Consider the following 27,065-nt stretch of genomic DNA (forward strand, 5'->3'; position numbering starts at 1 on the left):
GTATTAGGGAGCCCTAATGCGGGGGTCTTGGATCCATGTATAGCGTGTAGACGGAGATGATCCTCGCACAAAGCTCCAGTGTCCTATCAGACCCTTCAGGCTCTTTCCCTCTATGTCTGTCAGCACTGGCACCCACCACACTGCTCAGCTTTTATCGCCCTCTGGGCATATATATTACATACCATCTGTCTGCGTTGCAGTGACTTGAATCTATTGTAAGGATCTGCGATTAGACCCGCAGCCTTACATTCGCTGGCACCCTGCGCTGAATTTTTCGGCGCCCCTCTTCATAAGAAAAAAACAATTTATATTTGACTGCTTGTGTAGAAAACACCGAGATAGCTGCATACCCACACCAGAACTGCTCAGTGAAGAGATCTAGCACCAGAACCAAGCTCATCATATAAATACAGTACCAGAACTAAGCTCAGTACATAGATACAGCACCTGAACCAAGCTTATAACAAAATATAGAACCATAACACATCTCAGTACATGGATATAGCACCTGAACCAAGCTCATAATATACAGTACCAGAACAAAGCTCAGTACATACATACAGCAACAGAACCAAGCCTATAACAAAGTATAGAATCACAACATATCTCAGTACATGGATACAGCACATGAACCAAGCTCGCTACATTGATACAGCACCTAAACAAAGCTCAGTACATACATGCAGCAACAGAACCAAGCTGAGTACATACAGAACCAGAACTAAGCTCAGTACATAAATACAGCACCAGAAGCAAGCTCCGTATATACAAATAATACTAAAACCTAGCTCAGTACATAGATACAGCAACAGAACCAAGCTATGTACATACATACAGAACCAGAACCAAGCTCAGTACATAAACACAGCACCAAAACCAAGCTTATAACATAAATACAGTAGCAAAAATAAGTGATTGTGTTGCAGGAGTGCCGATGGCCGCAGTGTCACCTCGGAATATCAGAGGGGAGGAAACACAGCAAGGAGGAGGACGGAGGAATCCAACAGATGGAAGACCTAAGGTGCAATTGGCCCCAGCTTATATCCACCTGGTGCCCCCCTACAAGCCCATGGTTGGCATCCTATGCAACCCCACAGGTCCCACAATCTACAGCCGGTCATGGGCACAACCACACCAGGTCGGCAGATGGTTACGATAAAATGTGGCCCAATGACATTATGGCCACAGGACACTGCGCCACTTTATTTAACTCAGTCGATCCTTTGGTTGCTGGACAAGCAGCGCCCAGCGCCACTTATCCCAATGTAAATAAACCATAAACACTCAGGTACACCTTATAGAGGGGGTGCTTATATATGTTATATTTATATATGGGATATTTATATACGGGATACTGATAAAGACACCAACAGCGGGCGAGCGGCCGATAGTTCCATATCCCTCCCTGATGGCGAATGACCAATGTGCCACCTTGACCTGGCACAGGGAAGCGGGTGACCTTGTTCCCGACGGACGAGACATCTAGTCACACGGGCATAAAAAGTATAAAAATACGGCCGGAACCGACGAATCGTTGGCGAACAAATGACAGATCGAAATGTACCCAATCAAAAATGGCGCCAAACGCGAGGCAATTCTTCACCGCAACAAAACAATGTAGGTCATTTTATCGCCACCGACGCACCTGGAATCAACTTTACGCTACTTTTTGTGCTCATACTGCTATTATTATTCATTTCCACCTAAAAAAGGAGGCACTTTCTACACATTTCCTTCACATCAGCCCAGCAGCCATCCCTTATCGGGCTTAATCTGCAGAAATCCATTAGGTGAAGGCTGCTTGTTAGAGGAGACTATCAGAAGCACTATAAGTCCCAGCATGCTTCCCCCCTCCCTCCAGCCCTCTCAGGCACGTCCCGTCTCCAGTCATTATTACGGCGCGTTCCCGCATGAAGCGCGTTCCCGCCGCTGAGGAAGAGCTGGGCGTGTCCTGCGCGCTCCCGGCGCCGGTGCTGATGTTGCAGAGATGTTGCGGCGTGTCGCAGGCGGCTTGTGATTGGCTTCGGGGAAGGATGACGTCACGCAGCTGCGTTTATAAGCTGTCGTCTGCACGACCTCCGCCTCCAGTGCCCGCATCCCGAGCCAGACCCGAGCCACAATGAGGGAGATCGTGCACATCCAGGCCGGCCAGTGCGGCAATCAGATCGGGGCCAAGGTAGGTGCCCCATTAATGCCCTGCTGGCAGCAACATATATATATATAATCATTAGTATAGAACTGATATAATATATCTCCAATTATCTCTACCTGCATCTATTGCTCTGACTACCTGCTGATTGTTTCCTGCAAGCCATGCCAATATCACTGTGATATGCCCAGCTCTATGGCTTACTTGGCACACTACCCATAGACATGCCATGTGTCCTTGACCTATGGAATAACCTTGACCTTTGCCAGCAATCATTGATCTGGGACACCTTTATAATGTGTGTGTGTGTATATATAAAGCATCAGGGGGGGGGGTATCAGGGTTTAGAAATGTGGCGCAGTTGGCAGTAGCCTATTCCAGGTGTCAGTGCCATGTCACCAGATGGTGGGTGGGTGCAGCGGTTGAAGCAGCCCATTGCTGCAGGACCACACCCATCACTGCAGCACGGGAACAAAGGGTGAAGTGGGAATTGCAGCAGGATAGGGGGCACTACATGCAGCCTAGGAGGTACGAGCAGTGCACGCTGCAATTAGTGGCTCTAAATGTCAAATCCAATCATGCCATCCTTTATACCTACAGCATGGCTATGTCCTCCGTTGGCATCCCTGTCCGTAATGCAATGATGGTTGTATTCCATATGGCCGCCTGGAATCCCATTTCCTTCCCAGCAAAACCTAATAAAGCCCCCATTGTTCTGGGCGCCGCTGAGTCATTCATCACAGGCCTTGGCATTGATGGCAGTGCCAGCTTTGCCCACTTAATGTGCGAGAGAATAGGATATTTTAGATGTCTGGCAGGCATTTAAAGAGTTAACGCCGCTGCTGACTTCATTCCGGAGCATGTAAATCCTGTTTAATTAAAGGGATCTACGAACGAGGGAGGTGTGGGCAGGATGGGAGGGGATGGGATGCCGGCGATTAGGATGATGACTGGGCAGCAGGGATCATGCCAAAGCTGCAGCAATTTTCCATATGTTCCTGGCACTAAGCTCCTCCATCAGATCTGTCATTTAACATGTGCAGTGCTGGATGCTATTGTCCAGCTGGATGCTGCCACTCCCTCCTTGCAGCAGCTGCACCATTGCTGGTGTAGGGAGGTGATGTCATTGATGGGCCTTCATTGTAATGACATACGAGCAGACTGGGTACCGGCTGCCAGGAAGCCGAAGAGAAGAGAAAAAAATCTATGAAGTCGCCTGACAACTTTTTTTAAACTTTTGTCATTGCTCTTTACAATAGAGGTTTAGGATTGTGTGATGTCACCTGCAGTGATGTCATTCATGTCTCTGGTGCAGATACCTCCTGGTGTGGAGATGGACAGATGCTTTGATCGTCCCATAGATGACACCTGCAGACATCAAGCAGGAGTTACCTAGGTTATACCAGCATGCTCCATATCACTATATACAGGAGATGTATAACTTATACCAGCTGTACATATATAACTATATACAGGAAATACCCATGTTATACCAGCATGCTCCATATCACTATATACAGGAGATGTATAACTTATACCAGCTGTACGTATATAATTATATACAGGAAATGCCCAGGTTATACCAGCATGCTCCATATCACTATATACAGGAGATGTATAACTTATACCAGCTGTACGTATATAATTATATACAGGAAATACCCATGTTATACCAGCATGCTCCATATCACTATATACAGGAGATGTATAACTTATACCCCGTGTACATATATAATTATATACAGGAAATGCCCAGGTTATACCAGCATGGTCCATATCACTATATATAGCAGATGCACTATGTATATAGTGATATGGACCATGCTGGTATAACCTGGGCATCTCCTGTATATGATTGCACACTTTACACACAATGTCCTGGTGTATGTACAGTGTTTTCATAGGCACCCATAGAGAACAATAGATCTCTATCGCGCATAATAGGCGGTAAAATGGAACATACAGCGTTCTTTTTTACTTCAATTTACTTTAATTGACTCCATTCACTGTGTATTATGCGCACGTGGTCCAGGAAATTGATCAAGTTTGGAACGCTTATGCCAAGGGGCTAGGTCATACAGGTAAATTTGTATTACAGCTGTATGCAGTGCGGTTTAGGTACAGGTACAGGTGTGTGTGTGTGTGTGGGGGGGGGGTTACCTCTGCACGCGTGTCCCTGAGCCTTTAGTTGCACCCCTGAATTGAATTGTCCTCTTCTGACTCCTGGGACCTGCAAGATGTCTGTGGGGTGATCACATCTGCCCATCTCCACACCAGGAGGCGTCTGCCACCAGAGACGTGAATGACATCACTGCATCAGATGACTTTCCAGATGTTTTTTCTGCTTTTCAGCTTCCTGGCAGCCTGTACCCGGTCTGCTCGTATGTCATTATAATGAAGGCCCATTAATGACATCACCTCCCTACTCCAGCAATGGTGCAAGGAGGGAGTGGCAGCATATAGGGATATGGACCATTACAGTCCTTGGTATATACATCTTATGTATAAAGTGATATGGACCATACTGGTATATATATGTATATACACAGTCCTGGGTCTATAGATCTCCTGTATATAGTGATATGGAGCATTGCAGTATAACCTGGGTATCTCCTGCATATAATTATATATGTACAGTTGATATAACTTTTACCAGCTGTACATATATGATTACATATAGCATATAGCTCGGACATACTGCATGGCCGCCGCTCCCCAACTCCACTATCAGACACCACCAGCCTGACACTGCATGGCCGCCGCTCCCCAACTCCACTATCAGACACCACCAGCCTGACACTGCATGGCCGCCGCTCCCCAACTCCACTATCAGACACCACCAGCCTGACACTGCATGGCCGCCGCTCCCCAACTCCACTATCAGACACCACCAGCCTGACACTGCATGGCCGCCGCTCCCCAACTCCACTATCAGACACCGCCAGCCTGACCAATCACGAGGCAGCAGTGACGAATCACAACTGCAGTCTCTCAGAACCACGGGGTAGTCTGCAGCGTGGAATTGGCTGAAGGTTGCTCCAGGTAATGGCCCTCCCCTTCCTGAGCGTCACCTGGAGCCGGGCCACGGTGGTAAGACAGAATGTGGGGGGGCCCCGTGGGCCCCCTAGACAAGGGTCCAGGTTGCAATTGCGACCCCCTAGCAGTACGCCAGTGATTTAATTCCTCCAGCAGGTCTCTTATTGTCACAAGGGATTCAAGAAGGAGGATGGAGCAGCTGTCGGGAGACATCAGGGTTATTAGATTAATTAGACGGCGCAACAGTTAGTGCCGAGCATTACAATAGGCTGGCAACACAATGGCTGCACTACGGAGAACGTAATGGACGGTCGCCCAGCCGGCTGACTTCTGAGGTGTCAGAACGTATAGTGGGCACTGCAGGATTTAAATCTACCCAGTATGTATGAATGGGAATAGTATATTATACTGACCCAGTAGTATCACAAAGACTTAAAGGGCCAGTACACCCAAAGCCTGCAGCCGATAAAAGTGTAAATGGAGATGCGAAACAATAATGGGAGGAAACAGGATTTTGGTTGTTCTAGGCTTTCTATTAGTCGTTTCATTAAAAACACTTCAGTCAGCCACTCCCTGATTTGAAATGGCTGATAACAGGGAACAATAGTCAGCATGCAGCCCCACAGGAAAAAGATTGGATGGATAGAAAAGCAAAAAGATGGATTTTAAGTACGCGGTCCCTTTAAATTAGCTGACATAATATCTATTGCATTCTATATCATTTGTTGCTATTTCTGATGAAAAGAATGGTGTCCCTTTAAATTTGACCTTTAAATGTCATTGGGTAGAATTGATCAAAAATCCTAAAAAAGATTACATTTACCAAATCATAAGGCTCAGCGGGACCCTCAGCTTTGTGGTGGGATCTCTTTTTTTTTGCCGCACCGCCATCAGTATGATCACCCTTGTAGGTTGTATCCTCCACCTTCCCTTTTAATGTGAAGACATATTGTTGGTGGGGAGCCGGACCAGCAGTGGGTTTACACGTACCGTGGACAATTTCTGCATGTCATACAATAAGATTACGCCGCGTGGGAATCCACCGTGACGGCGCCGTTTGTCTCGCTGCAGCGTACCAACCCATCGGTGGATGCAGCCTTGTAGAGTTGGCCTCCTTTGTAGTTTATAATGACATATGATGGATTATTACGGCTTCCTGTAAGATAATTGGTGGGTATTTCTCTGCATTCCATAAACCTAATAGATTCAGTTCCGACTCCCCTCTCCTCATTGTCATCTCAGTTCCTTTCATCCTTCCTCTTTGTCATGGTTTAACCTCCTCCGCTGCCCGAGTGCCCCACCCTCTCCTCCTCGGCCCAGGGATGGATTGTGCCTGCTGGGTGTTGCCCGCTCACAGGCCCGGCTTATGGCTTTGTTGCTTTTTACCAGTGATTTCCCGGCAGACAAAGAACGCTGTCTGGTTTAGATGGTCACTTACCGCAGGGTCTGATGGGTCACTCTGGGTTAGGTGGCACATTCTGTATCTCAGGACTATAATGACTTTGTGTGCCATGCTTGCAAAATTGGTCTGAAAACTTAACGAGGTGTTCATCCAACATTAAAGAGACATTAAGCCCTTTTCCCCCTAACTTTACTGTGCAGTCTGTTGTTCGCTTCTGTTGGCTACGTCTGGGTGGGTAGAGGATGACCAATGTTCGGCAATAGGAGGACTGTCTAGAAAAATGCCACCAAAACCATTGTGACCCACTGACTAATGTCTGTGGGGAAGTTGAGTGCCCGCTGCAGTCTTAGTGGTGAGATCAGTACCTAGGACAGCTCCACCCGTGTCTACTGTCTGGAGAGCAATGGTCCAGTTTCCTATAAGATCAAAGATAACTATCCAGAGGTGGCTCCCGTCATGTATGATAGCTGGGGGACTACAAATCCCATTATTCTTTGTAGCTGTAGAACTACAAATCTCATCATGTTATGCAGTTGTGGATATACTATTGATATCTTTATTATCTATGATGGTTGATAGTATAGGACCTATTTTGGACCTACCCGTCCCGCCATGTCCGGTAGGTTTGAACATACCCGTCCCACCATGTCCGGTAGGTGTGGACCTGCCCGTCCCGCCATGTCCGGTAGGTGGGGACCTGCCCGTCCCGCCATGTCCGGTAGGTGTGGACCTGCCCGTCCCGCCATGTCCGGTAGGTGCGGACCTGCCCGTCCCGCCATGTCCGGTAGGTGCGGACCTGCCCGTCCCGCCATGTCCGGTAGGTGCGGACCTGCCCGTCCCGCCATGTCCGGTAGGTGCGGACCTGCCCGTCCCGCCATGTCCGGTAGGTGCGGACCTGCCCGTCCCGCCATGTCCGGTAGGTGCGGACCTGCCCGTCCCGCCATGTCCGGTAGGTGCGGACCTGCCCGTCCCGCCATGTCCAGTAGGTGCGGACCTGCCCGTCCCGCCATGTCCGGTAGGTGCGGACCTGCCCGTCCCGCCATGTCCGGTAGGTGCGGACCTGCCCGTCCCGCCATGTCCGGTAGGTGCGGACCTGCCCGTCCCGCCATGTCCGCTAGGTGCGGACCTGCCCGTCCCGCCATGTCCGGTAGGTGCGGACCTGCCCGTCCCGCCATGTCCGGTAGGTGCGGACCTGCCCGTCCCGCCATGTCCGGTAGGTGCGGACCTGCCCGTCCCGCCATGTCCGCTAGGTGCGGACCTGCCCGTCCCGCCATGTCCGCTAGGTGCGGACCTGCCCGTCCCGCCATGTCCGCTAGGTGCGGACCTGCCCGTCCCGCCATGTCCGCTAGGTGCGGACCTGCCCGTCCCGCCATGTCCGCTAGGTGCGGACCTGCCCGTCCCGCCATGTCCGCTAGGTGCGGACCTGCCCGTCCCGCCATGTCCGCTAGGTGCGGACCTGCCCGTCCCGCCATGTCCGCTAGGTGCGGACCTGCCCGTCCCGCCATGTCCGCTAGGTGCGGACCTGCCCGTCCCGCCATGTCCGCTAGGTGCGGACCTGCCCGTCCCGCCATGTCCGCTAGGTGCGGACCTGCCCGTCCCGCCATGTCCGCTAGGTGCGGACCTGCCCGTCCCGCCATGTCCGCTAGGTGCGGACCTGCCCGTCCCGCCATGTCCGGTAGGTGCGGACCTGCCCGTCCCGCCATGTCCGGTAGGTGCGGACCTGCCCGTTCCGCCATGTCCGGTAGGTGTGGACCTACCCGTCCCGCCATGTCCGGTATATTGGCTGTAGACCTACAAGTTCCATCATGTATGGTGGATGTGGGCCTGCCAGTCCCATCACACCTAGGAGCTGTGGACCAGCCAGTCCCATCATCACTCCATAGGTATCAGTATATGACTATCTGGTGTGGTTGTGACCAGTTGCAGTCGGTGCTGTCGGCCTATAGGCCATATGACACCACCCTGTTATAGATGAAGGATGTCTATCTTGACATATGGTCAAGGCTGGGACTGAACCATGAAGCACACATAGGACCATTTGCCTCACAGAAGGGGTCCCTGAGCTTCTTAGTCCTGATCATCTGTGAATTCACTACTGCCTGAGGCAGCAATTAACCCATTGTGCCCCTTGTCAAATCTCCCCTGCTGTCATGTGAATACCGGAATGGTGCAGATTGTAGAGATTAATGTAGCAGCTTGTTACTGGTGATATTGAAAGGAAAGTACAGGTTTGTTTTACGTTTATACAGGGAAATACACGGGCAATCTCCTTAAATGCCAGTTTCTTAATACAGCGGATTACCAGGATCACAGTAATTATCTGCAGGAACCAGTGAGGATCTAACATAATGCTGGATAATGCTTATTTCCCCTGTTATTGATCCTAGTCTACACATTGATTTAGTGCAATCTATCCCCTATAGATCTGCAGCAGGTTCAGACTTCCTCTACAGGTGAAGGAATCCGTTCCTATAATATATTAAGGAGTTGCTATTTGATCATTTCCCTGATCTAACCTGCAGAACATCTTCACGCTGCAGAGCTGTGAGGGTTGTGTATAACTTTCCGTTGGTTCTGGAAACTCTTTATATTCTTGTTCTCCCTATATAATGCATATGGGTACGTTCATATGAAGCAGATTTGGTGCAGTTTTTCCAAGCTGCATCAAAATCTGCACCATTGAGCAAATTTCACGCCTTCCGTTGAGAGTGAAATCTGCTGCGGATTGTAGTGCAGATCTGTGCAATCTGGCACGTGGGAATGCACCAACATACAGCTGTGACTTTTCTGAACTTTCTCCTTTGTTCTCTTTTCATCCCAGTTCTGGGAAGTGATCAGCGATGAACATGGAATCGACCCCTCTGGGAACTACGTTGGAGACTCCGACCTGCAGCTGGAGAGGATTAGTGTCTATTACAATGAGGCTTCATGTAAGTATTATGCATATCACTTTGTATTTCCCGTCATTCGTTCAAAATGCTATTCTCTAGGGCCGCTCCGGCCCTGGAAGTGAATAGGAATCTTAAAGGGGTTGTCCCGCGAAAGCAAGTGGGGGTATACACTTCTGTATGGCCATATTAATGCACTTTGTAATGTACATTGTGCATTAATTATGAGCCATACAGAAGTTATTCACTTACCTGCTCCGTTGCTAGCGTCCCCGTCTCCATGGTGCCGTCTAATTTCAGCGTCTAATCGCCCGATTAGACGCGCTTGCGCAGTCCGGTCTTCTCCCTGGTGAATGGGGCCGCTCGTGCCGGAGAGCTGGTCCTCGTAGCTCCGCCCCGTCGCTCCGCCCCGTCACGTGTGCCGATTCCAGCCAATCAGGAGGCTGGAATCGGCAATGGACCGCACCGAGCCCACGGTGCACCATGGGAGAAGACCCGCGGTGCATCGTGGGTGAAGATCCCGGCGGCCATCTTGCTAAGGTAAGGAAGAAGTCGCCGCAGCGCGGGGATTCGGGTAAGTACTAAACGGTTTTCTTTTTTTTAACACATGCATTGGGTTTGTCTCGCGCCGAACGGGGGGGCTATTGAATAAAAAAAAAAAACGTTTCGGCGCGGGACAACCCCTTTAAGTGGCGAATTTCCCACAGCGCCAAAATTTGCAACACATGTATTAATGCACATTTGCAACTGATTTTGCAGATTTATAATGCGCACCTCATGTCAATTTAAGCTGTGGGGTTTTTTGCACAGGTGGATGAGATGTGTGGAAGGGGTTTCCACATAAAATGCTATGGATTGCCTATGCTCAGGATAAGTTATAAATAGTTGATTGGTTGCGGTCTACCAATAAAGATCAGCAGATAGGGTGCTCACTGTCAGCACCACCTTACGTGAGGGTCAGAGTGGAAGTTGCTGCTCTGCTGCTCCGCCTTTTGTGTAGTGGCCGCCACTTGTAACTGCAGGCGCAGCTCCCATTGATTTTAATGAGAGCTGCGCTTGCAGTTACAAGCACCAGCCACTACACAGGGGATGGAACAGCGACTGCTCCTGAGGATAGGTTATTACTGTGTTTCCCTGAAAAAAAAAGCCCTACCTTGTTTTTTCAGGATTTTTGGAAAGGCTTGAAATATAAGCCCTGCCCCCACAATAAGCCCTAGCTGCATTGCATTAAAAAAAGGAATACATTACCTAGTGAGCTCGGTCTAGGTCCCTCCTGCTGCTCTCCAGAGCTCCTGCATAGTTCCCACACCCCTCGGCCACCCATACAAGATCACTTCCTGGTTACAAGATTCATAAATTGCACCTCCAGGAAGCGATGGCTCTGATTGGCTGAGCAGCACTCGAAGAACCAATCAATGCAGCGCTTGATGAACCAGTCACAGGCATTGCATTGGTTCATCGAGTGCTGCATTGATTGGTTGAGCAGCCAATCGGAACCATCGCTTCCTGGAGGCGGGATTTAGGAATCCTGTAACCAGGAAGTGATCTTGTATGGGCGGCCGAGGACTGCAGGAACTGTGCCAGAGCTCTGGAGAGCAGAAGGAGGTACCTGGACCGAGCCTGATAGGTAAGTATAATAAGACATCCCTGAAAATAAGACCTAGTGCCTCTTTTGGGGCAAAAATTAGTAAGCCAGGGTCTTATTTTCATGGAAACACAGTAGCACTTTGTGTGGAAAACTCCTTAAACGCCTCATCTACTTTGCTGTTACTTTAAAATGCTGCAGATTTTTCACATTGAAATCCATGGTGGAAAATCTGCAGCACCTCTGCCCTGTGTGAACATTCCGTAATGGAGGGAGGTGCAGTTCTAGCTACCAGAATTCATGTGGACTGTCATAGGCAATGCAAGTCTGCTTATCCTTTAATACAAATCCAAGTGACATACATAAGACACTGAAGGAACACCAAGAAAGAGTCTGCTCATGTATGCGTTTCGAGTGACAATAGGAAGAGCCGCAAATGCAAATTCTCTGCAGAACATGACCCTTTGTGGCCGCACATGCAAAGTTTTACTGTTTGGCTGAAGGGGGCTGGAAATTGGGCAGTGCACACAGTGATGTCATTGTGTCACTCCCCCTAGTGGAAGGAGCTAGCAATACATTAACATTTTTATTTCTCTCCAGTGTCAGACTAGAAAACTAATACAAAGTAAATGTTACAGAATACTAAACTCTAAAAAGTATTGCAAAAGTAACATTTTGCAATATTTCTGCTTTTCAAAGGTGATACCTTTTTAATGGCTAATACAGATGAGCGAGTATACTCACTAAGGCACATTACTCGAGCAAGTAGTGCCTTAGCCGAGTATCTGCCCGCTCGTCTCTAAAGATCGGGGGCCCGCGGGGGGCGGGGAGCGGCGGGGAGGAACGGAGGGGAGATCTCTGTCCCCCCCCCCCCCAGCTCCCCGCCGCAACTCACCTGTCACCCGCGCCGGCCCCCGCATCTTTAGAGACGAGCGGGGAGATACTCGGCTAAGGCACTACTCGCTCGAGTAATGTGCTTTAGCGAGTATACTCGCTCATCTCTAATGGCTAACAAAAAAGAAGTGATGTTACAACAAGCTTTCAAAACGTCTATATCCTGTTATAAGCAACCTAAGTGGTTGGGAAAGCTTGCTGTCACATGATTTCTTTTTGTTAGACATTAGAAGGTATCATATCTACAAGATACTTTGTTTCTCTTACCGAGAACAATCACATTTTGTTCTACTGGCTAACGTTGCCAAACTTTTCCTTTTTCTGCCTTTCAGCACACAAATACGTGCCTAGAGCCATCCTAGTAGATTTGGAACCAGGAACCATGGACAGCGTCCGCTCTGGAGCTTTTGGACACCTTTTCCGACCAGATAACTTCATTTTTGGTATACAACAATTCTTAATGACCTGCAGCGCTGCCTTAGAGCTTCTACATTTCACTGACACTTGTCATACGAGAATATATTTACAATCACTTCTATATAAAATAGAGATTTTATCATGTTTAACCCTTTCCAATCCACTGTCTGACGTCTGAAGACATTCTGATTGAAGGCTGTAGTGCTCCGATGTTGGAAGACGTCCGGCAGGGTATTCTTACTGTATATTACTGGCCGCTCTGTAGTCGGGGTCCTCTCCAGCACGTCCCATACCGCAGTACTGGCTCTAGCCAGCAGATGGCGACATTATATAATGGCAGAAAGAGAAAGCCCCCTAGGAAACCCTGAATCCAAAATTGGATTGCAAAGGGTTAAGATAGTCAATGCAGCCAACCAGATCATCCCTCATTGCCTCCTGGTGTCAACTATGCATCAAAAGCTGTTGGCATGTAGCACAGATGCAGTATGTAAAGTGCTGACTACATATCGTAGAACTCGGGAGCCAGTTGCATCACTCCAAAAACTTTCTTGGCTTTTCAAATGTGGTGGGAGAGGTCTGAGGAGGAACAGGGGACAAGGGGGGTCCTGTTCTACACATTGATGGGAGTCCCTCATTTATGGCATATCCTCTTTAAATACTGTAGAAACATTTTAACAATCTTCTAATGTGTGTAGATGCAGAAAATCTCCTTTTGGGTTAGGGCTGCATGAGGGCTCTGGCTATACAAGATGATCACAAGGTCACACTGGATCTAACAATTGCCAGTGTGGTCCCATTGCAGCACATGACATAACACAACTATGACAACACCGACACCAAGAATTAAAAACTTGCTAGATTTTTTTTTTGTTGCAAGGCACATGCAACTTTATCATCATTAGGCTGCTTTCACACAGGCGACAAAAATCGTGCAATTTTCTCGCAATGCGACAGTGCTACAAATCGCATGTATGTGAAGCCAATGCTTTCCAATGGGTTCTTTCACATGAGCGATGTTTTGTAGGCTGCTACATTGCAAGAATATAAAATCATGGCATGCTGTATGCAACTGTGATTTACTAGGCCTTCCTTTCTGTTGCATTGCACCAAAATGTGATTTTCGTGGGTGCGATGCAACTTTTACAGTTAAAAATCCTACTGTAAAGCCTTAAAATAAGCCCTACCTGCATGAAAAAACCCAAACAAACACAATACATCACCTAACAGACGCTGTCCTCTCCACTGCACTTCTCCTCGCAGGTCCCCTGGATTTGTTTGCAGTCTTCTGTCAGCGCTTCCTAGATTGGATGTTCAAAAGCCCCGCCTCTAGGAAGCGCTGGCTGTAATTGGTTCTCAAGTGCCACGGCTCAGTCAATCAGAGCCAGCACGCGATGATCCGATCGCAGCCATTCAATGCATTGAATGGCTGTGATTGGTTCACCGCGTGCTGGCTCTGATTGGCTGAGCCGCGGCGCTCGAGAACCAATCAGGCAGCGCTTCCTGGAGGTGTTTTTTTTAAAACTCCTGACCAGAAAGCGCTGAGGGAAAACTACAAGCAAGTGTGTCAGATCTGCGAGGGGAAGTGCGGAGGAGCAAACAGCGGCTGTTAGGTGATGTATTGTGGGGTTTTTTTGAGTGGGGGGGGGTTTATGCAGCCAGGGCTTATTTTCGGGGTAGGGCTTATATTTCAAGCACAACACACGACTTTGTATCAACACCAAATCGTATTATTGCTGCGAGAAAACGCAGTGATATCGTACAGAATATCAGGGCGATATTGCTGTCGCCCGTGTGATAGCGGCCTAAATTGTAACTTGCAACCTGACTGCTCAATAGTCCCGGAACTTCGAGTCACAGACAAGCCGCCCAGATTTTTTTACTGTGTGACCTGTCTAAGATTTGATACGGTGCACCCAAAGTCACAATGTAGCCCTGGCGTAACCCAGCTTTCAGTTGCCTAGCTGAGAGTTGTAGTTTTACAGCAGCTGGAGCTGCAGGCAGGGGCGTAACTATAGCGGATGCAGGGGATGCGGTTGCACCCGGGCCCAGGAGCCTTGGGGGGCCCATAAGGCCTCTCTTCTCCATATAGGGAGCCCAGTACTATGAATAAAGCATTATAGTTGGGGGCCCCGTTCCAGGTTTTGCATTGGGGCCCAGAAGCTTCAACTTACGCCTCTGGCTGCAGGTCAGACTACTGAGCGAGATATCATTACAGTCTGGCACTTGTCTCTGGCACCTGCGATTGTAGAATCTCGGGCCAAATCCTTTTGGCATCAGATGAAAGGAATTTTACAGCAGTTGGACATTTGCGTAGGTGTAATTTACATGTCATTTCACTTCGCATTCAAATTATGTAAATTCTGGGTATACATACAGTAGCTGGTGTCAGTGCAGAGGATAGACGTTTGATCATCAATCTCTAGCATCTCTCCGAGCTGCATCATTGCTAGCTTGGATTAAAGGTGCTTTGTACAGAGAGTTTCTGCCAGGAACGGAGCCTGATGAGCATTTTTGCAAGTTATTTGGTGCTCGTCCAGCTCCATTTGTCTGGAGCGATTATTTATTTTACATAGCGCATACTTATTCTGCAGCGTTGTACATAGATTATCATCCCTTCCATTGGCCCCTGTCCTCAAAGGGGGCTCACAATCTGTATTAAGCTGTTAATAGGCGGGAGGAAACCTAAACAAGAGCATGCAAACTCCATGCAGATATTGCCCTTGGTCAATATGAACCCAGACATCAGTGCTAACCACTGAGCCACCGTGCTGTCCACTGTATTTGGCCAAATTATCATTGGCACCATTGTTTGGAGACTCATGCAGTTTCACTTTTGGCAACACATCAGCCTTTACACAAAGGGATGTGCTGCTAACAGCCAATGACTTTTGGCGCCATATAGAAGATTTGATCAGCTGACAAACCGGTGATTACCGGTACCTACGGACGGGCGGATCATCAAGTGAATGAATGCGCATTCACGATCATCTGCTTATGTAAAAGGGGTTTGAAGGGGTTTTCCAAGAAGTTTTCTTTAAAATCAGGTCCCCATGTGAAAAAATAAAAATCCAGCTGATACTCACCTCTTCTAGCTCCCCGCAAGTCCCTTGTTCATGGCTTCATGTCTCAGCTGTGACATATTGTTTATAGGCTACAGCAGCCTGTTTATGGGATGTCACAGGCTGCAGCAGCCAATGACAGACCTCAGCGATCAATCACTGAGTTGTCATTGGCTTCTACAGCCTGTAAACAATACGCCAGCGAAGAGACCTAGAGCCGCCGGCAGGGAATATTGGGGAGCCCAGAGAGGTGAGTGTAAGCTATTCTGTTTCTTTTTTCACATGGGGGACCTCATCTTAAAGGGAATATTTATCTCAGAAAACCCCTTTTAAGTATAAACTGTCATGATGTTCTTGAAAGTAAATGGCCTCAAGTCTTGTATGTCCCCTTATATTATTATATTGGAAGACTTCTCATGCCTTTGTTATTCTCTTTTTTGTTTGCAGGACAAAGTGGTGCTGGTAACAACTGGGCAAAGGGTCACTACACAGAAGGGGCTGAGCTGGTGGACTCTGTGCTAGATGTGGTGAGGAAGGAATGTGAAAACTGTGATTGTCTGCAAGGCTTCCAGCTCACACACTCCTTGGGTGGGGGTACCGGCTCTGGCATGGGCACCCTCCTCATCAGTAAAGTCAGGGAGGAGTACCCTGATCGTATCATGAACACTTTTAGCGTCGTTCCCTCTCCAAAGGTGTCTGACACAGTGGTTGAACCATACAATGCAACATTGTCCATCCATCAACTGGTGGAGAACACCGACGAGACCTACTGTATTGACAATGAGGCTTTATATGACATCTGCTTCCGCACCCTTAAACTAGCCACTCCAACCTACGGAGACCTCAACCACCTTGTCAGTGCCACAATGAGTGGGGTAACCACTTCCCTGAGGTTCCCTGGACAGCTTAACGCTGATCTTCGCAAACTGGCGGTCAACATGGTCCCCTTCCCTCGTCTTCACTTCTTCATGCCAGGCTTTGCTCCTCTCACTGCCCGTGGTAGCCAACAATACCGGGCACTGACAGTACCTGAACTCACTCAACAGATGTTTGATGCCAAGAACATGATGGCAGCCTGCGATCCACGCCACGGGCGGTACCTTACAGTGGCTACCGTCTTCCGTGGCCGTATGTCAATGAAGGAAGTAGATGAGCAGATGCTGGCCATCCAGAGCAAGAACAGCAGCTACTTTGTAGAATGGATCCCCAACAATGTCAAAGTTGCCGTCTGCGACATCCCACCACGTGGCCTCAAGATGTCTTCCACCTTCATTGGCAACAGCACAGCCATCCAAGAGCTCTTTAAACGCATCTCCGAGCAATTCACTGCCATGTTCCGGCGTAAGGCTTTCTTGCACTGGTACACAGGAGAGGGTATGGACGAAATGGAGTTTACAGAGGCCGAGAGCAACATGAATGACCTGGTATCTGAGTACCAGCAGTACCAGGACGCCACGGCAGAGGAGGAGGGTGAGATGTACGAAGATGAAGAAGAAGAATCCGAAGCTCATGGAAAGTAAGAAGCTCATCCTAGAGATGTTGATTAGTGCCCCCCCAAGGTTTAGAAATCCCACTCATACTGCATCATGTGTCGCTTCTGAGTTAGGATTATAGTTCCAATCAGGATCCGAACCTGTACCCTCCATCTCCCTTATTTACGTAGCTCTCCGCTGCCAAAGTAACCTGCAGAATTGAATGCAACAGTATGTTATTTGCTGACGCAAACATGGAGCTTTCTGCTGGCAGAGTCCTGTAATATATTGTGCATGATGTACATCACCTTGCAGGCTTCTGCAGCAGGGAACAATGGGTTAAGGGTGTCGTAGCGCAGGAAGGAACAAATTGAATAAAGTTAAAAAAATAAATAAAAAAGTGACGGATTATGAAGTCTAGATAGTCGGGCAGTGGAATACGAGCGGCTGAAAGAAGTGAACGTGTCTCGATGAAGTGCATCTACAGTGGTAGGGAATTCCATCCACGGAGAGAGAATAGAAGTGTTGTGAGACTCTAGCAGCCGAGACGCGGGTTTTACTCTGTCTTTTCATCTTTCTCTTGTACCGTCTGATTTTATTAATATTATTTTTTAACGTGGTCTTTTATGTCCGTTTTACCGAATTTATTTTTAAATAACGAATAAACTTCCTGCTGTCCAACATGTGAGCGTGAGACTCCCACTTATTTACAGAACACGATGGCGTGCGTTCGCCTGTAATCGCCTGGCTTCTGTAAAATATCAGATGATCTGCCTCCAGGATCATTTATCCGGTCTGTGATCAGAGGCCAATGTCAGACCAGCAGGAATTAGAATCTGTGAAGAACCTTTGAGGAGCCGTCTGATGTGCGAGCGAGACAAAGGCGTCCTTGTAGGACGTGCATGATCCTGTGTGTATGCATAGAAATAGCTTTTCTTTTCCACGTGGCCTAAAACAACTGGATCTGAGTTGATTCTCTTTTATGGGTTTATGAAAAATGCAGTTTCTGTTAAAAAAAAAAAAAATATCTGCTTGCCCGAGGCCATTATATAGGCTAGCTGGTTCATAGTGTCTCTTTGTATAATCTAGCAGCTTTGGATATAGGGACAGGGAAATACATGTCACCATTACACACTAAATGGGGAGCACTAGGTAACACTGACATGGAAAAGGACTTGGGGGTTTTAGTTAATGAGCTACCAGTGTCAGGCAGCTGCTGCCAAGGCAAATAGGACTGTTTGGTGCATCAAAAGAGGTCTAGGGGTACATGATGAGAACATTGTTCTTCCTCTTTACAAGTCACTGGTCAGACCACACATGGAATATTGTGGACAGTTTTGGGCACCGGTACTCAGGAAGGACATATCGGAGCTTGAGCGGGTACAAAGGCGGGCAACTAAAGTAATAAATGGAATGGGCGGACTACAATAGAGAGGTTATCAAAATTGGGATTATTAGAAGGATAGTGTGTATCATATTATTTTCCTTCTGGTTTGTGAGGGAATGAAGCACATAAAATTGAGGAGTTAACAGTATGGATAGACCGCTAATTTTGTGCACCAACGATTGGACTTCTGTCCAAAGTGTTTTGATTTTGGGGCAGTGCCAGAAAATCGTTTTTCGGTTGGGAACATCTGGGCACGCCTGCAGTCTAGTTGGCTTTCCAGGATGCAGGGAGAATGCTGAAGCCACAGATCGCTCCATGTGTTATTTTCTCTCCATCTTTCGTTCGTTATAGCCTTTTCTCGGAAATCCACCCATCAGCCAATTTTTGGGATAGTTCCGGGTCTTGTAGATTACGTTCTCATTTTTTAAGCAGAGGTGTAATGACTGATGCAGCCCACCAGTCTCTAAAACGGCAATATAAATGGGATATAAAGTGTCTCTGGGATGATGATCGCGTAAGTGTGTCAATTGGGTTAGCTACCGTGTTTCCCCCCAAATAAGACAATCTCTTATATTAATTTTTGCCCCAAAAGAGGCACAGTATCTTATTTTCAGTGGGTGTATAATACTCACCTAGCAGCTGCATTTGGGTTCCTCGCTCTGGTCTCCGGCGCTGCTGCATGCTTCCATGTACTCCTGAACACCAACAGAGCATTTCTTCCTGGTAGCAGGGCTAGAATACCCCGCCTCCAGCAAGGGGTCGCTCTGATTGGTTCCTTGAGTACCGCGTCAGCCAACCAGAGCCGGAGCTCAATAACCAATCACAGCCATTCATTGAATGGCTGTGATTGCTTAATCGAGCCCCGTCTCTGATTGTCTGATGCCACGTTCGATGAACCAATCAGAGCAATCGCTTGCTGGAGGCGGGGTATTCAAGCCCAGCTACCAGGAAGGAATGCTCTGTCGGCGTTCAGAAGTACATGGAAGCCTGCACCAGCGCCGGAGACCAGCGCGAGTAACCTGAATGCCATCTATTAGGTGAGTTGTTTGGTTTTTTATGTAGTGTAGCAAGGGCTTATTTTCTGGGGAGGGCTTTGTGTAAGATCAGCCTATCAGAGTGAGGGGAAAAATGGTATTGTGGCCAATCGGCATACGTAACTGTTGCGAAAAAAGTGAAGTGTGGAATCTGATGGTCACCATGATCAAAAATATGCTATTTTTCCATGAGCCTAGGTAGAAATAATCATCCAGACAGAATATGGAGTCCGATTCCAGCGTACATTTTTCTATTACAGGTAATATGGCACTTTGCTCCACAAGGCTGAACATGCAAATCTGAATTAAGCACCAAAGTTGTTACCAGGAGACATATTGGCTTTCCTGTACGGATTGACTAATACCGCCCTCACTTACAGTCTATTTGAGGCTCAGTAATTGCCGAATCCAATTTGGTATAATTCCTTCAAATTGTTTCAGACTGCCTGACTTGTGGCGCTGCCAAAGCCGGTAATTGACACAAGATATGCGCCGAGGTTCACACATACTAAATCAGGTACCCGCTATGAAAACCGCATGTGCACAAATAGATTAAAATGTGGAACTCGTACGGAGTTCTATAAAGTGAGACAAAAGTAATTTATTGAGCTCTATGTGAAAACCAGAATCACAAGCCCGTCTATCCTTGGTTTATCCATCAATGCAATGGCGAGTATACAGTTATCCCCTTACAATCTATGCTGAGAGAAGAGCTTGAGATCCCCTTCACACGGGTGTATTTGTGCATGCAAACCCATTGGGATTTCACTGGGGTCGCTCACATGCCCTGATTTTCCTGTGCATTTTGGGCGCACAAAGTCCTAATAGAAGTCAATGGGGATGCGCAAATGTGCACGCAATATGCTAGATGTGTGAAACACAGCATAATTACAGGAAGAGGAACACATCTGGAACTCATTAAACTAATTACCCATTTAAATCGGTGTGTCTTTGATGGAATGTGCCTTGCGGGTTCAGGGCTTATTTAGACGACCGTATATCGGCTCGGTTTTCACGCCGAGCTGATATACGGTGTCCTTGTCTGCAGGGGGGGGGGGAGGATGAAAGTGCCAGGAGCAGGAACTGAGCTCCCGACCCCCTCTCCGCCCCTTGTCACTATTTGCAATAGGAGGGGGTGAGACGGGGGCGGAGCTATGTACTGCCGCTTAGCTCCGCCCCCACCCCTCCCATTGCAAATAGTGGCGGGGAAGCGGCGGGAGCTCAGTTTCTGCTCCTGGCTCTTTCATCCCCCCCCCCCCCCCCCGTGCAGACAAGGACACCGTATATCGGTGAAATCTGCTGTTCAGCCCAACATTTTCTAGGTAAAGTGGTTGACTTCTAGCAGCTTTCTGCAGGAAGCAGACAGCTCCGTACAGTGGCATCGGCCACACTGAAAATCTGCAGCATAAATTGGCAAACTGGGACACTTCAGCAATAAGGTATGGGCTGGCCAAAAAAAGGGGGTCATTAGCCCCTTTATTTTGTACGGCCAAATGCACACAGCCGGGTCGGATTCCGCATGCAGGATCCTGCAGTTGAATCAAACCTTGTGCCGGCTGGTGACTTCCCCAAATATCTCTCTCCGTATTCTTCCTCTCTGTGCTGCGGATGTGTTGGCGCACATGCACAGTGCAGAGAATGCCGCGTGGCGATGGCGCGGATCCGTGGCACTTTCGAAATTGACATTTCGGAATCGCCGCATGTTTGATGAATGGCAAGTGATTTCTGCTCGTGTGCATAGAAGAATCATTTTACATTGCACGCTATGGACGGGCATTGCCGCTGATTCTGCAGCAAAAAGCGGCAGGTGTGCATTGGGTGTAACCCAGATTTTGCTCATGCTATGGATGCTTCCAACTTCCTTGGTTGGTCAATAACAAATGACATTAGAATGTATCAGATTTTGAGAAATACGGGAGTACCAACATACGAGGTGTCATGGTTCTCATATATGCAATTAGTGCATTTCCTTAAAGCCAATTACTCAAATTTCACGACTCCGTTACTCCCTTGGAAACATTGTTTACCCCCGCCTAGATGTCTGTCTAACATCCAGGGCGCTTTCACACGGCCGTAGGCGTTTTTACATGCGCCTGCCAGCACCATAAAAATGCGTGTACGGGTACACAAATCTACCATTTGTGTGCCCATTCAGACAGCACAGCTCGGCGCATAAACGCTGAGGCCGCATTGCCGTTAGGTGTAGGAAGACAGCTTAGCTGTGTCGCCCTTCCCTCCCCCTCCCCAGCTCACCTCCTGTCTCCTCCCCCCCAGCTGTTTGCAATGGAAGGGGACGGGACAGAGCTAAGCTCACACCCCCTCTGCGCCCCTTGTCTGCAGCCAGGAATGAGATGGGCCGGGCAGAGGCGGAGCTTAGCCTTCCCCCATCCAGCCCCCTCCCATCGCAAACGACTGGAAGGGAGGAGAGAAGGGGGAGGGAGTTTAGCAGTCACGCTGCTAAACTTCTCCCACCTCCCTTCTCCGGCCGCTGTCATTGGCTACTATAGGAGTCTATGCAGTGGCCGACGTATTCCGCCCGGACTACCTTTCCGGTCCGGTGTAAAAGTACCCGGTCCTATATTAGCCCGGCCGGGCACTTTTACGCCTCAGGAATACGTCCATGTGATCTGATGCATTGGAATCCAATGCATCAGAATTGTAGCGTTTATCGGCCGGCCGTGAAAATGGCAGAAAAATAGGAAAAAAGGAACCATGCTGTGTATTTGGTGGAATCATCCTAATATTGCACCCTTTTGGGGAATGGTGTTCTCCACTTACAAGGGGATTACAAGATGCTCTATTACTCCCTCTCAGTAGATAGCGCTCTTGCCTATGCTACCTGGCTCAGGGTCTAGCATCAAAAAACATCTGCTGCATTTCTTTCTAACAGCCGGTCATACCTAGATATTGGAAAACACAAAAGATCCCGAGAATGGTTGCATGGACGCAGGAGGTAAACGAGGTCATAGCTATGGAGGAGTTGGTGGCGGAGGAGAGGGACGGTCGGGAGAAGTTTATACGCATTTGAAATCCATAGATACATTTCCAGAGATCCCCCGCATGTAGGAGATTAATTGGAAACTCGCAGGCAGTCGTTTAGGATTGGAACATTGTTGATTGAGTAGGGATAACTCTTCATGATCGTAGACTCATATCTTCTTCTCTGTTTATCTTCATATTATGTATCCTCCCTATCCCACTGACGTGTGTAAGGTGTATCATTGGGGTCTTTTTTTTTTCCTCACTGTTAGGATATTTTAATTTGAGTAGTTATACCGTGTTTCCCCAAAAATAAGACCCTGTCTTATATTCATTTTTGCCCCAAAAGAGGCAGTAGGTCTTATTTTACTTACCTACCAGGCTCGGTCTGCATCCTCCCGCTGCTTCCAGGGCCTTCAGCATGCGTCCTGCAGTCCTCGTTCGAACCCAAAAGATCACTTCCTGGTTATGGGATTAATAAATTCCGCCTCCAGGAAGCGATAGCTCTGATTGGCTGAGCAGGACTTTAGAACCGATCAATGCAGCGCTTAATGAACCAATGCGATGGCTGTGATTAGTTCATCCAGCACTGCACTGATTGGCTGAGCAGTGGTCGAAGAACAAATCACAGCTGTTGCGTTCTGGAGATGGGGAAATGAATTGGCTGAGCCATGGCATTGATTGGCCAATTCATAAATTACGCCTTCAATGCGATGGCTGTGATTGGCTGAGAAGCAGACGAAGAATCAATCACAGCCATCTCATTGGTTTATCGAGCACTGCACTGATTGTTTCTCGGGCGCTACTCAGGCAATCAGAGCGATTGCTTCCTGGAGGCAGGATTTATGAATCCTGTAACCAGGAAGTGATCTTCTGTGGGTGAACGAGAACTGCAGGACGCACAGCAAAGCTTCGGAAAGCAACGTGAGGATACAGACCGAGCATGCTAGGTTAATGTATTCCTTTTTTTTTAATGTAATGCAGCTAGGGTTTATTTTTGGGGTAGGGCTTATATTTCAAGCCTCCATAAAATCCCCCAAAATCAGGGTATGGCTTATTTTTGGGGAAACAGGGTACTAAGAGCCGTGATATATATGAAAGCTCAGAGTTAGGCCGTTTTCACGGCCAGCTGATATGCGCTGAGATCTGATGCATTGGATTCCAATGCATCAGATCACATGACCGTATTCCTGAGACGTAAAAGTGCCCAGCTAAGCCAATATAGCGCCGGACGGTTTAATGTCAGGCCCAAAAGATAGTTCTGGAACTATCTTTTGGGCCGGAATACGTCGGCCACTGTATGGGCTCCTATGGGAGCCCATGGCAGTGGTCGGAGGTGGGAGGGAGTTTAGCAGTGTGGCTGTTAAACTCCCTCCCTCTCCTCTCCCCCCCCCACTGGCTCTCTGCAATGGGAGGGGGTGGGATGGGGGTCGAGCTAAGCACCGTCCCATCCCTCCCCCTCTCATTGCTGACTGCAGACAAAGGGCGGGACGTGGACGGAGCTAAGCTCCCATCCTCTCCCTGCCCCTTGTCCATAGCAATCAATGGGAGGAGGCGGGACGTGACGGCACTTAGCTCCGACCCCGCCCTCTTTCATTGCAAACACCGAGCGGGGAGGAGAGCAGAGGTGAGCCTGCAATGGGGAGGGTGGGGAAATGGGCGACATCATGGTAGTTTCGGCGTATATGAGCCGGGACCCATGCCGTTTAAACGGGCGCACAAACGTTTGATTTGTGCGCCCGTTTACCAGTTTTATCTTTCCCGACATAGCGTATATCGGACGGCTGTGAAAATGGCGGCCGATATACGCTCATGGGAAAGAATAGATAAGTACAATTTTTGGGCTATTTAACACAGGTTGACTAAATCAGCAGTCTAATTAGGAATTCATTACTTCTGGTAGCTAATCACTAGTTCGGGTTGTGATGCAATACGTGATTGTTAGATGCTAGATATGTGAAATAACGATTGTCAGAAAAATTGTTTATTTCTGGTTTTGTTAAGAAAAATGTTTCCAATAAAAATTGATTAAGCATTAATTGGCAAACTGCAGATTTAAAACCCACATCACAGATCGCTTTACGCTGTCTGCCTTTTTTCCAGATGGTATGAATGGGATTTCTTGAAAGGTCACCCGCACTTCTGGTACTGGAAAATGATTTTTTGTAGTCAGCTGACTTTCATAATTTCCGTTGTTTCCTGCAGAAAGAGCCGCATACCTGCACAGCCAGGTGCCCTATACGAGGCGGCTGAAGGGGCCCCCACTACATTTTTTTTTTTGCTTATGGACCTCCCTAAACTGTAACCCAGCCAAGCTCCTGCATCAAGATCAGTGAAGCCGAGCTCCACTGTAATGACCTCAAACTGAGTGCATTGACTTCAGTGGTAGCGAGGCACTAGAGTAAAACCACACGTACAAACCACGTGTCTCAGATGTCTCTCAATCGTTAGTAGTTTTCTAGAAATGTCGCTTGTGATTTTCTTGCGGGATTTTCTCGGGGAAAAGAGAGACAAATGGATTTTCTAATGTTAAAAACGCATCGCATCGCACAAAAATTGCAAGTTCGTGCGTCGCGATCCAATAAAATGAAGGCTCTATAGGGAAGCATGGGCGATAAAAAACAACAAAACGCAGGAAGATACGACATGTAGCGATTTTTTTTCACGCAACATCGCACGAGTGCGTTTTCACGAGCTCTCGCGTTGCACATTTTTAATGCTTGGGGTGCCTTCCCACTTGCGAGAAAATTGCACTTTTTTGAGCAATGCGAGAGTGAGTGAAAACGCAGAATTATAAAACCAAGCATTTTTGATGGTTTCCTTCCTATTAGCGATGTTTTCACTCATGTGATGTGGAGTGGGAAAAAAATGCATCATGTCTAGAACCTACTCGGCCACGCCCCTTTTTCGCCCGAGCGCCGCGATTTTCGAGTACTTCTGTACTCGGGTGAAAAGATTCAGGGGGCGCCGTGAGTGAGTGGGGGGTTGCAGCGGGGAGTGGGGGGGAGAGGGAGAGGGCTCCCCTCTGTTCCCCGCTGCTACCCCCCGCCTCCCCTAGGCGCCCCCAGAATCTTTCACCCGAGTACAGAAGTACTCAAAAATCGCGGCGCTCGGGCAAGTAATTACTCGAAACGAGTATATTCGCTCATCTCTAAATCATGTCCTATCTTTCTGAGTTTTGCGATTCTTTAGTTCCCTATGGAGGCCTCCTTTTTATCTCAATACATGAACTTGCAATTTACGTGCGATGCGTTTTTAACATTAGAAACTTCTATTGACTGTCGCACGATTTTATTGCTCGTGAAAATGGCGGGCGATGGCGATGTGATGTGAGAACATTCTTAGGAAAAAAGCATCGCTGACGCTCAAAATTCTTTTAAATTCAATTGACAGAATGAAATCCGCACAAAATCAGCTACATCAGAACGCATCCTCAGGACTTATTCAGACGTCCATATATTGGACAGGTTTTCACCTGATATACGGTGTCCCTCTCTGCAGGGGGGGGAGGCGGGCCGGGTCGGGAGCAGTGCACTGAGCTCCTGCCCCCTCTCTACTGTTTGCAATGGGAGGGGTGGGATGGGGCGGAGCTAAATTCTGACCCGCCCCCTTCTATTGCAAATAGTGGCGAGGGGCGGAGAGATTTAAATTATATTATGCTGAAGCGACAGCAATCAGTGATCGCTATAAAATGTTAGGAATCTCAATTATTGATTAATTAGGGCAAGCTGTGTTCTTCTCCCAGCGTTGTACGCAGGGTTACTCCCTCTCCGTCCATTTTTTCCAGTTTCCATAAAAGTCTATGGGAGCTTGCTGCGTATTTCAGCAAAAGATAGGGCCAAGACCCATCTTTTCAAACGGCGTATAAAAAACGCAACCGAAGGCTGGATTTAGACGAACGTATATCGGCTGGGTTTTCACGCCCGGCCGATATACATCGTCTCTCTCTGCAGGGGGGGAGCCTGGAAGAGCCAGGAGCAGTGCCCTGAGCTCCCGCCCCCTCTCTGCCTCCTCTCCGCCCCTCTGCATTTTTTGCAATGGGGAGAGGCAGGATGGGGGGGGGGCTAATTTGCAAAACTTAGCCCCGCCCTGTCCCACCTCCTTTCATTGCAAATAGTGCAGAGGGGTGGAGAGGAGGCAGAGAGGGTGCGGGAGCTCAGTTCCTGCTCCTGGCTCTTCCATCCTCCACCTCCTGCAGATGAGGACACCGTATATTGGCTCGGCGTGAAAACCGAGCCGATATACGGTCGTCTGAGTCCACCCGAAAACTGTCACGAATGTCCTATTTCTCGAGGTGTTTTTTTTTTTCCGTGGCCAAAAAGCGGGTGTCTGAATGAACCCATTGGAATCTAATGCTGCGCATGGTCACGTTTTTTTTTTTACACAACGAAATACCTGTGTAAATACAGTCGTGTGAATAAGCCCTTACTGGGGGCAAATCAGAGACGGTGCTTTGAGATCAGGTAGAACTGACTTCTGAGTGCAAGAGTTTGTAAGGACTACATTTCCCATGGACCCTCAGTGTGTGTCAGGTGATTATAATTGAGTGTTCAGTGCTTGATGGTAGAGGCACAACTTACTGGCTAAACTGCTCCAGGTATCAATCCGTCATATGGGATTCTATCTGTCTAAAATACTGTATCTAATCCAATTGTATGCTGTATCTAATACTGCCATGTATGGTACTATCTGCTGAGCTACTACCAGTTTATCTACTCTTGCTGTGTGTGTCACTGTCTGCTCAGACCCACAGAAGCCAATCT

At 48.2% G+C, this 27,065-nt stretch overlaps 1 protein-coding gene across 1 annotated transcript; it reads left to right on the forward strand.

The window, feature by feature from the left end:
* The first annotated feature begins 2,023 nt into the window (after positions 1–2,023).
* On the forward strand, positions 2,024–17,585 carry TUBB3 (tubulin beta 3 class III). Its single transcript, XM_066584010.1, has 4 exons — positions 2,024–2,176; positions 9,409–9,517; positions 12,287–12,397; positions 15,878–17,585. Exons 1-4 carry the CDS (start codon positions 2,120–2,122, stop codon positions 16,948–16,950), a joined length of 1,350 nt encoding a protein of 449 aa, XP_066440107.1. The 5' UTR covers positions 2,024–2,119; the 3' UTR covers positions 16,951–17,585.
* Positions 17,586–27,065: the final 9,480 nt, after the last annotated feature.

This window comes from Eleutherodactylus coqui, chromosome 11 (assembly GCF_035609145.1).
Source record: "Eleutherodactylus coqui strain aEleCoq1 chromosome 11, aEleCoq1.hap1, whole genome shotgun sequence".
Taxonomy (NCBI): Eukaryota; Metazoa; Chordata; class Amphibia; order Anura; family Eleutherodactylidae; genus Eleutherodactylus; species Eleutherodactylus coqui.